General features: G+C 39.9%; 1 protein-coding gene across 2 annotated transcripts in view; it reads right to left on the reverse strand.

The window, feature by feature from the left end:
- The window catches only part of SORCS3 (sortilin related VPS10 domain containing receptor 3), a 541,876-nt gene that overhangs the window by 137,281 nt on the left and 388,955 nt on the right, over positions 1–15,640 (reverse strand). For both annotated transcript variants that reach the window (XM_081075409.1, XM_081075410.1), the window contains exons 6-7: positions 12,724–12,788; positions 2,617–2,735 (exon numbers count right to left, since the gene is read on the reverse strand). In XM_081075409.1, coding sequence (XP_080931535.1) covers positions 2,617–2,735; positions 12,724–12,788 — 184 coding nt within the window. The remainder of the gene's footprint in view (positions 1–2,616; positions 2,736–12,723; positions 12,789–15,640) is intronic.

The raw sequence follows: 15,640 nt of genomic DNA on the forward strand, positions 1-15,640 counted from the left end.
GGTTTCCAGTATAATAAAAAATAAAAAAGAGAAGTGTTTCAAAATAGTTAGAAAAAAGCTATCTGGACATCTGCCTGCAGAGTTATAGAAAACTTTATGCAATGCAAGGAAAAATGAAACCAAAAAAATGTCAACATTTTAAATGCTAAGTCATGTTTCCCAGAAACAATTCTGGCCTGTTCATCACTATATGCAGTATTAGCATTAAGAAAAGGGCAATCAGATTGGTAAATTCATAAATCACCCCTGTGTTTCCACCTTAAGGAAAATTAAATAGAGAGCAAGTGATAATAAAGCCTTAAACTGGGACCTTAAAAATGGGGATGGAAAGAAAGGAAGCACTTGACAAATAACTAAGGGTGATATTAGCAGAAGCTGTGGGTTCATTTAATTTGGTAACAGAGACTGACTTCCAGGTTTCTATCTTGAGTGACCTAATAGAAGGTAGTATTTCCACAATGTATCCTGTTGCCACCCAGCAGCCTACCCGTCTGTCTCCCTGTACCTGTCCCTAAAGAGAGGAGACTCTGTGAGACAGATCTTTTCAGGGACTTCGCTTCACCTTTGTGCTTGCACCTTATGTCTCCCTGTTTGGCCCCAGAAAGATGGCTGGTCAGCCAATCTTTCTTTCCACGTGGAAAGAAACCTAAGCCAAGCGGACCCACGTGGGGACCAACAGGAGAATCAACGGGGTTCATAGAGGTGGGCACAGCCCCCTACCTTCCCCTGGCTAAGGAGAGCCTCTGCCTCTGTGGTTGCATTCCTTCCCACAACCTGCAGGGGAAGTGACTCCATGATGTGCTCTCCATCTATTCATATGCATATAGGTTTTGTCCCTTGGGGAAGTACATACAACCTGAGACTTAGGGTTCCGCTGCCTGCAGGTAAGGGTGATTGGCTTGAATCAGTTTCCTATTATAATGTAAAGGATTCACAGATCTTGAGATTGACAGCTTTATCTCCTTTACTTCCCCACCTAACTAATAAAAGCTATGCATAGGCCCTGGGGCTCAGTCCTTGAGGCTGCAGTCCCTTGGCCCCTTGCACTCTGTTCTTGACTACTGTATCTTAACCCTGCGTGGCCCTCCTCGCTCCCCACAACCCTTGTCGGGTGGGATGCGACAGTATCAGGTTTAAGGAGGACATGATTTTATTTTACCTGTGGAACATCCAAGTCGGGATGTTGATATGGCTATAAGTTACATAGGTCTGCAGTACATGATAGAGGTCACAGCTCACTAATGTGAGAGTCATCAGAACATGGCGATGGTATTCAACACCATGAGACCTCCCACGCCATGAGTACTGGGTGCAAAGAGAGGCAGGCCAAGGGCAGAAAGTTGGGGAACGACAAGAGTAGTGACTGGTGCTGTCTAGTTTGCATTGTATGTGCTCAGTACATACTTGTGAATAAAAGAATGATACTGCCAATGATCTGCCAAATTTAGGAACATTTTTCTGAAATTCTGGCTCTTAATCAAGCTAAGAAACAGTGACTTCTTTAAGCCACAAAGATCTCTCTTTCACTCCATCTTTCAAAGTGGCTTTTGAGTGGTTAATTACTTTTCCTATATTATATTAGACCTCAAAAATTCATGCAACTAATTTGCAAAATGAAGTAACTGTTACATCCACAATCTAGCAAAACAAATAGTTATTGAGCATCCCTGGTTTGCAAGGGCAGCTTTCTAAGGCAAAAGATGAGGGGTAAGTTGTGTGCGTAAAATATTGCCCCTATCCTCAGAGTGTAAAATACAATTTGGAAAGAAGAAGACATGTAAGTCACAACTCCTCCTAACTTGGGAATATTCCAAAATTCAAGTTTCCTAGAGGAAACAGTCTGTAAAATAACTGACGACAGAAGGGTGGGAAGGCAGAGTGGGGGACATCAAAGTCGCCCTCAAGTGCCAAGAATGACTTCACACATACACACCCCACACAGTGAGTCACCTAGTGGAGGAATCATCTTTCGTTTTCCCTCATTTTTTAAAATCTATTTTGCACCTTCTTCCAGTGAAACTTAAAACCTAAAACAAGGTTTCCTTTGTCTGCCAAAAAAACGTGAGTCCCACCTCTGAGTCCAAGTTCTAGAAACGAAGGATTTTGGACTTGGACATTTGAAGAGGCAATCAGCACTGCAAAGAGAAGGGAAGATGTAGTGCATCCTAGATTTTCCCAGAAAGAAAATCCTAGAGATGCTTAATTTCTTGGAGATTCTCATTCCCAAATTAGACAGTTCTCTGGGACAGAAATAGAACGTGGCTTTGACAAACTACTTAAAGTCAACTACCATTAGAGATTTCACTCCAAGTCACCTCAAAACCCAGGTCAAATCCCTGTCATTTCAAGACCTCTTTGGTATAATAAAACAGCAACCCAACCAAAGGATTCAGTGGGCGGCTCAAGTCCCCTGGAGATGAAACTGACCCACAATGCCTTTAACTTTCACTGGAAGTCTCGGATCTCTCCAGGGGGCCCTGTCCTCAAAGCAAACAAGGGGCAGCACTCAGCTCCACACCCTCACAACCTCAGAGAAATCACCCTCATTTTCCTAGGCAGCAGCTGACATCACCTATGCACCGTCCTTCTATCACTGAGTGTACTTCCTGGACTCACCTGAATGAAGATGTATTCATCCTGGACGACCAGGGAACTGACGTCAATGGAGCGAGCGAAGGGCCCACTCCGGGTAGTCTCGGCGCATTCCTGGATCCTGCAGGTGAGGTAGTGAGCATCTGAAATGGGAGGGCAGAGCGACATTTAGATACACGGGGAAACGGTGAGCAGACCTCTCATCCGCCCTCATGGGAGATCAGTGATGCAATTTAAAACATCACCGAGATTCCATTTTCTTGCCCACAACATTTGTCATATTTTTTTTAAATGATAAAATCAGGCAAAGGAGTGGGGAAAGACTTAATCTTATGTTCTGCGGGCAGAAGAGTAAATTGGTATACCTTTCTGGAAGAACAAATTTGAAATATCTATCAGAATTTTAATTGTGCATACCTTACACCGGCAATTCTAATTCAAGGGGTATTTTCTACAGAAACACTCCTGTATTTTCACAAAGAGGCAAGGGCAGAGATGGTCACTGTGGCACTGTTCACAGCAGTGAAAAAGCAGAAACAGGCTAAATGTCCATGCATCAAGGAACATCTGAATAAACTAAGGCACACATAGTATGGAGTGCTCTGCTGCAAAAGGGTTAGGAAGACACATAGACATCACTGTGTTGATTTCTCCAAGATACACTATTCTGCAACCTTTAAAAAAAGATGTAGCAACATGTATAGTAAGATATTTACTATTATTACAATAATAAATTATTTACTTATTACTTATATAAAATTTACACGACTTATATAAATGATTTGTAAAATCTAAAGATCTCAACAGCTAAACCCCCTTCAAGTAACCGCCTCCCCCCCCCAAAAAAAAAAATCATGGCAGCAACCTGGGAAATCCTTGACTCTCAAAGGTATCTGGTTATGACAACAGGGTCATACAAAGAAGACAAGCCATTTGTTTATTTGTTCCTCCATGAAAAACTACAGGTACGTCTCTGGGAAGAAAACTAATGTATACATTTGCTTTAAAAATGGTTATTATTCATTTAATAGTATTTAAAAATAATAAATGGTCAACATGAAAAGTGGGGATTATTTTAGGATTCAAAGCATAGTGTCTCTGTTTTAATTTAAAACCACCTGCGTTACCTACCACAGGTATCTAATGCATTGTCCCCTTGGATATGTGCACGCGTGTGCATAGGTGTCAGGGGCTACAACAGGCAGGATGGCAAGCAGTAGAGACAAACAAAGGCAAAAGGTTTAAATAAGAAAAAAATATATAACAACTGAGTTTAAAACAAGGTACTTCACACTATCCCTCACTGTCGTTCTTTAACGAGAGCAAGTATTTCTTGTGTCCATGCAATGTATTGGATATCCTGTAGGTACTAGGAATATAACAAGGAATGAGACAGAGATTTTCTTTTCTAAAAGGACCTGCTCTCCAGGAAGGGGCTTCCTCATATGATTTGTAGGTAGCTATTATACACATGTATTTATAAATAATTGTAATTAAACAATAAAACATATTTTGGTAGAGAATGAATTCATTTTGTGCTCTCTTCCTGCTTCTCAAATGTCCCTATCTGAGCAAAGTCTATTTGCTTTGGTATCTATAATCTGAACATGGTCAAACATCGATTTCATTCTCTCCGACAGCAGTATTATCATCCGCCCAGCAGCTCAAGCCTCTTAACTTTTCTTTCTTCCGCATGCCATACAATCCAGCTGGTTCCTAGCCTTGACAAGTCTGCCTCTGGAGTGCTTCCAGAGTCGCTTCTCCCAATGATCCCTGCCACTTGCCTGGGACAAGTCCTTTTCATCTGTGCCTCTTGCTGCATTCATTTCACCACCCGTGTTCATGTGCATCATCAACTGGAAACTGGATGGACCTGAGGCAAGGAGCAGGGGTCAGTTCTAAAACCTAAACCTGAGCTAATCCCTCCGGCTTCGAAACAACCAGCAGTTCTACGTGCTTCGGGACAAAGCCCAAATGCCTTTCTATACAATAGAAGGTCTTTTACAAGTAGCCAAATAAAATCAAGTGCAGAAGGATTCGGGCAAATGTATAAGAGTAAAATGAACTGGGACATGGCAGCTGGCACGTGGCCTTGGTGTCAGCGATCCCTGAGGAGTAATAGGGATGACAGTAAAATGGCCAACACTTGCCTCTTTAAGGGAGAGGTGCTCTCAGCCTCAGTTCAACATTGACATGCAAAAATAAGACATTCCAAGTTTCTACAAAAAGCTAACTGTCCCTACTTCTTAATGTAAAATTCCCTGATTTTTTTTAATTGACAGCTAATTTGAACTTAAAACAGAGCACAGGCCAGACACAGTAAGTCCAAACAAGCCCTGGGAGCCACTCATTTCCCACGTCTGCTCTGCAATTTGGTTCCTACCTACCTCTCCAGAGAAGAGACAGGCCATTTTCCCCATTCCGTGACCCATTAGCAAAACCAGCTTGATCACCATTCTGTTTTAAGTATAGCCTGCACGTCCCTTCCTCTTTGTTCATAGAGGAAGCCAAAAGTGGCCTGGCTTTCCACTTCTGGCTGAGAGGACAAGGGAAGGCAAGAAGCCCAGGCTGTCCTTTGGAGCACGTGGCCTGCCCACCAGGAATTTCTTGGACCCACACAGCCTAGTAATTTGCTCTTAGAATAAAACACCAAAAACCCAACTAAAAGTTGTGGTAAATACGTGTAAAGAAACCCCAAGTGTTGACATAACCCACTTCCTTCTCACTAGCAAGTATCTCAGAAAGCTGCTTACAGTGGTAATCAAAGGTGCACACAGGAGGCCATCTGCTTACCACCCCCACACAAGCTCATTTCCCCCTGTGTATTTACGATTCACTCTGGCATTTGGACACTTTGAAAACAGAATCAAGTGTATTCAAGGCCACCTTAAACAAAAGCAACACCTACCTAAACCTTGGCCCATGGCAGGTAAGTTATCATGCTAAACTCATCCCACTTCTTGGCCACGGCCCAGCATGGAATGAAAAGTCCAATTTAACAGGAAAGCAGCCCTAAAATGAGTTTTTGAAATCCACATAAAATTCAGGGGCCTTGCAGCCTCTAGCTGCACTCATGTAGTTGAAGTCTCAATGCTTTTATTTTGAAAAACACAGAGAAACGATAATAAGCACCAAAGTGGGAGCTTGGGAAGAGTAAATTATTAGGCAGGTTTGACCACCAGATGGAGGTGACCGTGGGTCATGAGGGGCTTTGGGTGTTAAAGGTGAGCAGGGAACATCATTTGACTCAGACCTTGCATTTGCAAAAATTCTCAAATTTGGACCTCTGACATTATCTCCAAATGAGGCTGGATAGAGACTTAAAAGATTCTATAATTAAACTGAAAGAATTTATCATATAACGTGAAATCCCAAAATAGGCCTCTAACAACAGTGACTTTTTTTTTTTTTTTTAATTACAGCAGATGCCTGATAAAATGGAAGAGGTTCAGATCTCTTGAGCATATTGTGATGCTTGACAGCAGGGCTTCTGATGCAAGAAAGGGCTGAGTGCGAATTCTGCCCTTGATCCTTGCCAATTGCCCTTGGTAAGTAGCAGCATTGCGTTTCATCTGCGACATGCTGACAAATTACCTTTGGCCTCAGGATTATCGTCAGGATTAAATAAGATTATGTACGAAAAATGCTTACTTAGTACATTGTTGGATACATTTTAGAAGATCAATAAATGTTAGCTCTTTTTATTGTGAAGAGAGAAGGAAGGGGATTTAACACTCAGCATCCCTCATAACATTCAATTAATAATAAGTGATGTGTTTTATTGTGGAGAATCAAAAGACCATGACAGCTCAGGTCCTACTATAATAGTAAAATCATATTCTGAATTTATATCACCATTTACTTTCTTTAAGTGCTATGGTAGTTCAGACAAGAAAAAAAGAGTGTCTGAGCTGGAATAATCAAGGAGAACTTGAAGGAGGAGGCAGTCCTTGTGTTTAGTCTGGGTGGAGAATTATGTTACTTGAGAGGGGAATTCCTGAAAGAGGGCATGAAAAGTGAACACAGATTTTCAGGTAGGCAAAGCTCATGGGAGGCATTATATAATTACATGTAGACTTTCATTAATCCTTATTCTTGAACTTCTATTTTTCTCTCCTCACCTTTGAAACATCCTGAGATGAAAAACTAGAAAGACCAGATTGAATGAAGATCTCATTTGCATATCCCCTTGGGAAAACCAGAGAGTGATTTCCCCAATGATTGAGAGTCACATCACCACCATGATTAATGTATTTCTAAATGTCAAATGTCTTTCTAATCCATTTGTAAGACCTGGTGTGGCCATTGCTTCACTTACAAAAACTAAAAGTCAAAGGCTTTGCTCCCTGCACAGAGAACTGCTTGGTAACCAGAAATATCTGGCCCTATAATCAGCAAGCTGTACTTCTAACAGGACCTTCCGGTAAGGTGGTACCCTCTCCCTCATGTGTCCAGCCTCCACACCTTCTCATCCTAGATGTTGGACCAAGGGTCTCATATGGTGAGAAGGGGTAGCCTCAGACCAACTGATTCATTCCTTTTTATTGGCTTACGGTGTATAGAGAAGTTGCAGGTGTCAGAGAGTCCCTGAGATACCAAGAAGCTGGGAGCATAAGAAAGGTTCTTGGCCTCAGAAGAATCCCAGGCCAATGATAGAGACAGGATATTCCCAAGTGAACGTGCCTTGCGGTCTGCGCTGGATAGAGATGATCAGAGAACTGGGGAATGTGGGAAGAGGGAATGAAGGAGACAACCTGACATTCTTAGCTGCCTTTTCTTCCTAAGGAATTGCATTCCTGCTGGGAGTTGTGCAGTGCCTAGGGAGGCAGCCTCTAACTTTCTCCATTCAGCAAGTCGAGCTTCTCATCTGTCTACCTCAACAAGTTTCATCACACAGTCCAACATTTCTCACTCTGCCAAACATTCTCCAAAGAGTCACCTCCTTTGTAGCAGGAATAAAGTTTTAGTCATCTTTGTTTCTCTCCTCAGGCTGATTTTGTAAAGCCTCCGTAAATGCTACTTCAGCTGAATTGAATTATATTAACAGCCTACATATTTCTGTTATGTTGAATTATATTGTGACTAGTGATTATATTTTGCCTTTGAGATTACTAAATATTCAAACTATCCTAAACGTCATGCCTTTTGCCACCTCACAGAAAAAAATCTTTTCATTATTCGCTCAACTTCCATTTCTTTGGGTCATATATAGTCAAAAACTGCAAAAGGGAATTAAAATTGTGAACAAAAGCAAAGTCAGCTGTTCGGGTCTTCTCTTAGAGAAATACCCTAGAGCTATTTATTTTAAATAAGAACATTAACTCTCAAATGCAAATAAGTAAAACCAGAGTCCAGGAAACTCTTAAAAGTTATTTAGCTTTCATAAGCTTCCTTCTCTTAGGGGAGTGGAGCTCACCTGTGCATAAAAAAAGGACACTGTCATTGCTGCCAATGCCTGCCATAGTACTTGAGACATGGTAGATACTAAAAACAAACAGAAGCAACGAACTGGAAAAAGTAGTTTCCATTCCTTCCTGTTGAGCTTACGAATTTAGAATTTTTGCAAAACTTCCAATAGCCCATTGGAGAATTCCAGTGTCTGTATCTTCTAAAGTCACATAGAGGTGGGGAGGATTGGAAGAGCAACAGAAATCCTGGCGACCTTGAATATCTTAGGACCCTTGACTCTCCACTTGCCAAATGAACAGATCCTGAATATGATGACTGGCTGATGATGATGGGCGATGATGACAATAAGTAACATTTTCGAACGCTTCTACTCTACGCTTCAGACTCTACGTCATCGGTGTTGCAGGAAATGCATGCAATCACTGATTATTGCGAGAATGAAAGAATCGTGCGCGAATTATTGGCAACCACCCATTTCACAGATGAGGAAACTGAAGCACAGGATGATTATGTGCCTGAATTCCACAGTGCTAGGAAGTGACACAACTGGGATTTGTGCTAAAATCATTTAAATACCTGTCTATCTCCCCCAAATTCTGTAAGATCATTGCGGACAGGGATGATACCACATTCACCTGCACGTCCCCCACAGTGTCTAGCACACATAGATTTTAAATAAATACAGGCTGTATAAAAGAGCCAAATGGATTAATTAATTAATTAGAAAAGGTAGGAAGTTTTTTAGCACTAGATACCAAGAAGTCTGCATTCTAGTTTTTTTCACCATTGATTTTATTTTAGTAGTCTTTTAAAACAGGTGTTTGTTTTAATTTATGTACAAGTTTGTACATTTTTGGCATACAGTTCTAAAGTTTTAATAAATATGTAGATTAATGTAATCACCACCACAATCAGGCTACAGAACAATTATATCACTCTAAAACATTCCCTCCTTCTGCCCTTTCTTGTCCAATACTTCCCTCACACTGGAAACCACTGATCTATTCTCCATCCCTATAGTTTTGCCTTTCCCATATAGTCCTATAAACGGAATCATTTAGTATGTAACCTTTGGAAACTAGCTTACGTCATGCAACATAATGCCTTTGAAGTTCATCTGTGTTGTTGCATGTATCAATGATGCTGAATAGCATTCTATTTTATAGCTATACCACAGCTTGTCATTCATCCATTCAAGAATTTTTAGGTTGTTTCCAGTTGGGGTGATTGTTAATAAATCCGTTATAAACATGTGTTATAGGTTTTTGTGTGAAAACAACATTCATTTATTTAGGATTAATGTGTAGGAGTGAGGATGCTGTATCTTAAAGTGTGTAACTTTATAAGAGACTTCCAAATATTTTTCCATAATGTCTATACCATTTCGCATTCCCACCAGCAATGAGTTCCAGTTGCTCCATATCATTGTCAAAACTTAGTATTGTTGTCAGTTTTGTTTATTTTAGCCATTCTAATAGGTATGTAATGATATCTCATCATGGTTTTAACTTGCATTTCCTTAATATCTAATGAAGGCTTATTTGTCATCCTTATATCTTCTTTGGTATAAATCGTCTGTTCAAATCTTTGCCCATTTTTTTTAATTGAGTTTTTCCTTATTGGTATATTTTGAAGTTATTTTATGTTCTGGCTATAAGTCCTTTGTTAGGTATATGATTTGCAAATGTTTTTTTCACTGGCGTTATCATGTCTTCTGAACATCCAAAGTTTATTTATTTATTTTTTTTTGATTAAATCCAATTTACCAATTCTTTATTTTGACAATTTTGTTCTTGGTGTCAATTCTAAATCACAAAGATTTTCTCCCATAAGTTTGTAATTTTACATTTTACATTTAGAATATGATTCATTTTAAGTTAAATTTTGTACAAATTTTGAACCATAGGTTGAAGTTCATTTCCCCTCGTATGATTGCCCATTTTTTTCCAACACCATTTGTTACAAAAATGTTATTTCTCCACTCATATGTTATATCCTGCAAACTTGCTCAGCCTACTTATTAGTTCTAGAAGCTTTTTCGGTGGATTCCTTATGATATCCTACGTGGACAATCATGTCAACAAGAATAGCAACAATTTTATTTTTCCCTTTGCATTTCATCTTTATTCCTTTATGGCACTGGCTTGGACTTTCAGCATGATGATGAAGAGGAGTGGTAAGATAAGAGTAAATATCCCTGCCTTTTCCCTGCCCTTAGGGGGAAAGCATTCAGTACCTCACCATTCAATATGACGTTTAGTTATACATCTTTGTAGAGGTGATTTGTCAGAAGTCCCCTTCTATTTGTAGTGTGTTGAGAGCTTTCTGTTCCAGTTTTTATTTTATCAGTCAGCTAGCTGTATGAATCTGGGCAAATTCAAGTCTAAGCTACCATATCAGGGAAACAAAGAAAAGGAAATAAAATACACTTTGTGCCTTTTTGTGATGATCAAAAGATTAAGATGTGCTTGCATGCGTGAGGATAAGAAAGCACTCAACATCATGTCACCAAAGGAAGGCGACATGAATTTCATTAGGATATGTAAAATAAAACATCCCCGAGCCAATGCAGTCTTGTTATGTGCACTCTCTAAATAAAGGTGGGTTAGAGCCGATTCACTAGGTTGAGAGAAGATTCTTTTAACTATTGAAAATCTAAGTTTAAAAAAACCTACATAATAGAAGAGAATGAATAAATACTATGCTTTAACCTGAATGTGGCATATGAAATTTATCCCTGTTATATGTCTGCATTTTTTTTTTGCAATTCTTGACAATAGGCCCAACTCTTCTATGTGCTTTGCATTTTTAATCTCATAAAATTTCATATCACTCCTGCACCATAGGTCTCACTCAAATTTGGACCAGAATTCTTGAACTTTCAAAAAATAAATTTAAGCTTAATGTAATTAAATTATCTGAAAAAAAACCCATAGGAGCTGTGCAGCAGTAGCAAAGAATGTGTCTTTAGCCTGAGCATGTGGAACCTGAGGATACACAGTAGAGGTTTTGGGGGAAGGTATCCCTACATGAAGTATGAGGTCAGATAGTCCTATAAAGTTTCCTCCACATCTATGGCTTTAAAAGGTTGACATGGGAAGCAAAGGCAGAGGTTGTCTGAAAAACTAGCCTGTTGGTCATCATCTGAGAGTTACTGTCTGCTCTTTTCTTCCTGCTGTCCTACTATGCTCCTTCAAACCCCTACACCTAACTCTTCTCCCAGTTTTTTGTTTGTTTGTTTGTTTTCTTTTTTTTTTAGCTCTGAGTCAGTTAATATAAATCTGAATCTGAGTTTCATCACCCTTATGATCAGTGAATTTGAGTATGTGACCTTATCTGCTAAATCTTAAATAGTTCTTCTATTAAAGATTATTTTAAAATACTCTGGGTTATTCCTCATCCCTGTCTGCTTCAGAGACTTACATGTATTCAAGAATCAAAGGGACTCCCCATCCCCGCCAAGGAAAAAAAAAAAAAAAAAGAAACTTAGTAGACTGCCAGACATACAGTAACAAATGCTGGTTGCTTTCTAACTCTTTGAAAATAAAAGCAAAGCAAATACATTACCCAAAATGCATGTTTCTGGCATGCATCTGCGTTTGGCTTCAAAAGCATGTTTTGGCAAAACACATGCATTTTTGCTCCATGTATTCTAAATGATATTCCAGCACGTACAGCCAGGTTAAAACAGAATCTCCTTACATTTGTACAATATTTTATAATTTCTACAACATTCATCCCCATTTGGTCAACCCATAACCCTGCGCAGTGGGCAGGGCAAATATGAGTAACCTCTGTTAATAGAGGAAGTCAGAGCACAGAGAGTTTGAAGGGGTCTCCCCTGGTCTTGAGGTTAATGGGCGGCAGAACCCAGTGCCCGGACTCACTGCAGGTGTCTGTTCAGCTGCATTCCCCGGTGACCCCTGCCTGTTTCCATAGATTATTTGGCCATATTTTTGACCTAGGATATGCTAATTATATTTTCATGTATTTTATATATATTTTATATATATCATATGTTTTCACATGTTTTGTATGTTTTGTTTTGGGTGGTTTTATTTTTCTTGCCTAGGGAAGAGCCCTATACATATGATCAACTCTGGGAAAGTGGTGCAAAATGATACTTATTCAGTCCAATTCTAAGGTGTACATAGGTGCATGATGTGCAAAGGTGTCACATGTCCCAAATCTCGGGGTTTCATTGTTGGCAGGGACAGCATATGTCTTACTCACCACTGCATCAACGGAACCTAGAACGCTGGCACATAGTAGGCTATCCACAACTATTTGTGGAATGAATAAATAAAAAGTTTTGCAAATAACAGCCAAGTTAGTGTTTTGGTAAGCTGGACTCCATGAAGGGTTCGCTTTTTAAAGCTGGCAAGTCCTGCACTTCACCATGGGAATGCAAAATCCTGTGATGAGCTATGGATATCCCCTAATTCGAACTGCACCGAAGATGCCAAGAAATTACTAACAGGAGCCTCAAAAGTCATCACATTAACTCACATCCCCAGAAAATTCATTCCTGAGGGTTTATTTCAATGAAATGTCTCCCTTGGGACCAGAAGCCTTTCCCCCACTCTAGGAAATAAGGATGGATATGGCAGTAATGAAGCTTAGGGCTTTTCATCTTCCCAAGTCATTAAAATGCAAATTGGGGGAGGAGAGAGAGCTGCAGGCAGGTCTCCCTGGGCCCAGCCTGGCAGAAGCAGCACTCACATCCATCTGCAGTCCTCGCCTCCATGTGTACCAGGTCCGGCTCCTTATCCAATCCGGCCACCGACCTGGGGAAGGAAGGGAGACAGAAGCTCAGTGACCGCAGGACCACGGACAACAAAGGGTAGCACTCAGGGTGATTACTGGATCGGAAAGTCAAGAGGGACTGTCTTGCACCATGCGGATCCACAGATATGGCCTGTAATGGTCACAACGCATGAGTCCTGGAGTGGTGTCAGAGAGTTGGCGACTGTCACAAAACATGAAAGAATACAGAGTCCACAGCAATGCTGGTCCAAATCTCCGTCCTTGCCCCTCCTCCACCATCTCACACCTTCTAAGAGGTTCTCTCTTCCCCTTGGTCTTCCTTCCATCTTGCCACACCTGATTACTTCCACCACTTCCTCCTCCTCTGCCATCCCACTAAGAGCGTGCTATTCCCTATCCAGCTCTGTCCCCTGGGGAAGGGGCATCAGCCTCAGTCCTGGCCATTTGCTTCAAGGCACTCTTGCCCTCCTGAGTTGATCCATCTACACTTCCTTCCTTGTGCCTTGCAAACAAATGTTTGGTGACAAACATTCAAAATCTGGCCTGACAAGGATCAAATTCTCCTGACGATCAGAGTAGGGAAACTTAAATGTCTGTTGCCAAGAGCCAGAAGAAGAAGGCTAAATGAGAATCCTTACAAACGAATCCTCCTGGGCCACAGACCTTCCACACATAAAGCCTAGTCAGCCGTCTCCTGCATGAGATATCCAGGTCAGAGTAAGACCCAGAAAATCAGCTAAAAAAGGCAACACAGACATTAAAACATTCATGCACTAAAGAAATCACATAATCCACCCTCTCCGGAGAGCGCTTACTCATAGTCTATTCACTCTTATTTTAAATATCATTCTAAGATTGGTTTTCTGGCCTTCCAGTCCTCAAAAGTAAGAAGCAGTGAGCTAGAAAGAAAAAGTAGAATTTAAAATGGTGAGAATCGACAGCTGATGCCCAGATAGCAAGAAAAATAGAAAACATATGAAAAACAGACCTAAGAACTCAAAACGCAATCTCCCACACCATAATGTCTACACTTCTCAATGGCCCTGAGGCCATTACTGTATTAAAGCATCTGTATTTGACGTCTATACTAAGGGACTAAAGGCATAGAAAACCAGAAACGGAGCTAATGGTACCAGTGCACTCTGTTTAAGAGACTAGGGCTACAAATGATGTATGTTAGGAAAAAGAAAATAATTTTTGTTAAAATAAAACAATTATGTTTTGAATGGTTAAACTTCAGTTACTAAAAATGTTTGTTTATATAAAATACATCTTTCCCCAAAGAAGCTAAATAAGTGAGGACTTGCTCTAACACTATCAATAAAACAAGTACTAAAACTGTTCCTTAATCTAGGATTGCTCACTCACTTCCATCTATGTAAAATCTGTCTGATCAATGGACACCTAGGTTGCTTCCATATCTTGACTATTGTAAACAATACACAGGGGTGCATATATCTTTTCGAATTATTGTTTCTTTTTACTTTGAATAAATACCAGAAGTTGATTTCCTGGATCGTATGGTAGTTCTATTTTTAATTTTTTGAGGAATCTCCATACTGTTTTCCGTAGTGGCTGTACTAGTTTAGAATCCCAACAGTTCCTTTTTCTCCACATCCTCGCCAATACTTGCTTTTGTTGATTTATTAATGATAGCCATTCTGACAGGTATGAGGAGATATCTCATTATGGTTTTGAATTGCTTTTCTCTGATGATCAGTGATGTTGAGCATTTTTTATGTGTCTATTGGCCAATCTTGAGGTCTTCTTTAAATGTCTATTCAGATCCTTTGTCCATTTTTTAATTGGATTGTTTGTTTCTTTGTTTTTTAATGTTGAGTTGTATGAGTTCTTTCTATATTTTGGATATTAACTCCTTATCGAACATATCATTTGCAAATACCTTCTCCCATTCAGTAGGTTGTCTTCATTTTGTTGGTTTCCTTTGCTCTCTCTGCAAAAGCTTTTTAGTTTGATGTAGTCCCATTTGTTTATTTTTGCTTTTGTTGCCTTTGTCTGAGGTGTCATATGCAAAATAATATTGCTAAGACCCATGTCAAAGAGTTTATTGTCTATATTTCAACCTAGGAGCTTTATGGTTTCAGGTCTTACATTTAAGTCTTTAATCCATTTGAAATTTTAAGATATGGTGTAATAAAGTAGTATAGTTTCATTTTTTTGCATGTATCTGTCCAGTTTTGTCAACACCATTTATTGAAGAGACTGTGTTTACTTCTTTATAGATTCTTGCCTCCTCTGTGATACATTAATTGTCCGTGTACGTATGGATTTATTTGTAGGCTCCCTATTCTCTTCTATTGATTTATGTATCAGTTTGGGGGCCAATACCATACTGTTTTGATTGTTATAGCTTTGTAGCACAGTTTGAAATGAAGGAGCATGTGACTTCCAACATTGTTCTTCTCTCTCAAGATTGTTTGACTATTCAGAGACTTTTGTGGTTCCAAATTTGAAGACTATTTAGCCAAATAAGCCCATTGCACGCCTTTGTTTGTGAGGGTATTTGTATATTTATTTGCTTAATCCATCCATTCCAAATAGAATAATTCTTATTAATGTACTACCCATCAGACAATGAGCTTTCTAAGGACAGAGACTCTATCTTTTTTCGGTATTTAGTACCACACATTGCTCAAGATTAGGCACACCTACAGATTAAATAGTAGGGATAAAAGATTAGTACTTCAAAGCTGCTCTGTCCCTGGGTCCACTGGGGTGAGAGATTAAACTGCTCAGCTGGCCAGAGGCTGAGCAAAAGAACTTGGGTGCCGAGGGTCAGGAGAGCACTCTTGCTTTTGTCCAGTGCACTGTCCACTTCTGTATTACTGCCAGCAGTAGCATAGTGCTTCTC

The sequence above is a fragment of the Rhinolophus hipposideros genome (assembly GCF_964194185.1).
Source record: "Rhinolophus hipposideros genome assembly, chromosome: 15".
Lineage (NCBI taxonomy): Eukaryota > Metazoa > Chordata > Mammalia > Chiroptera > Rhinolophidae > Rhinolophus > Rhinolophus hipposideros.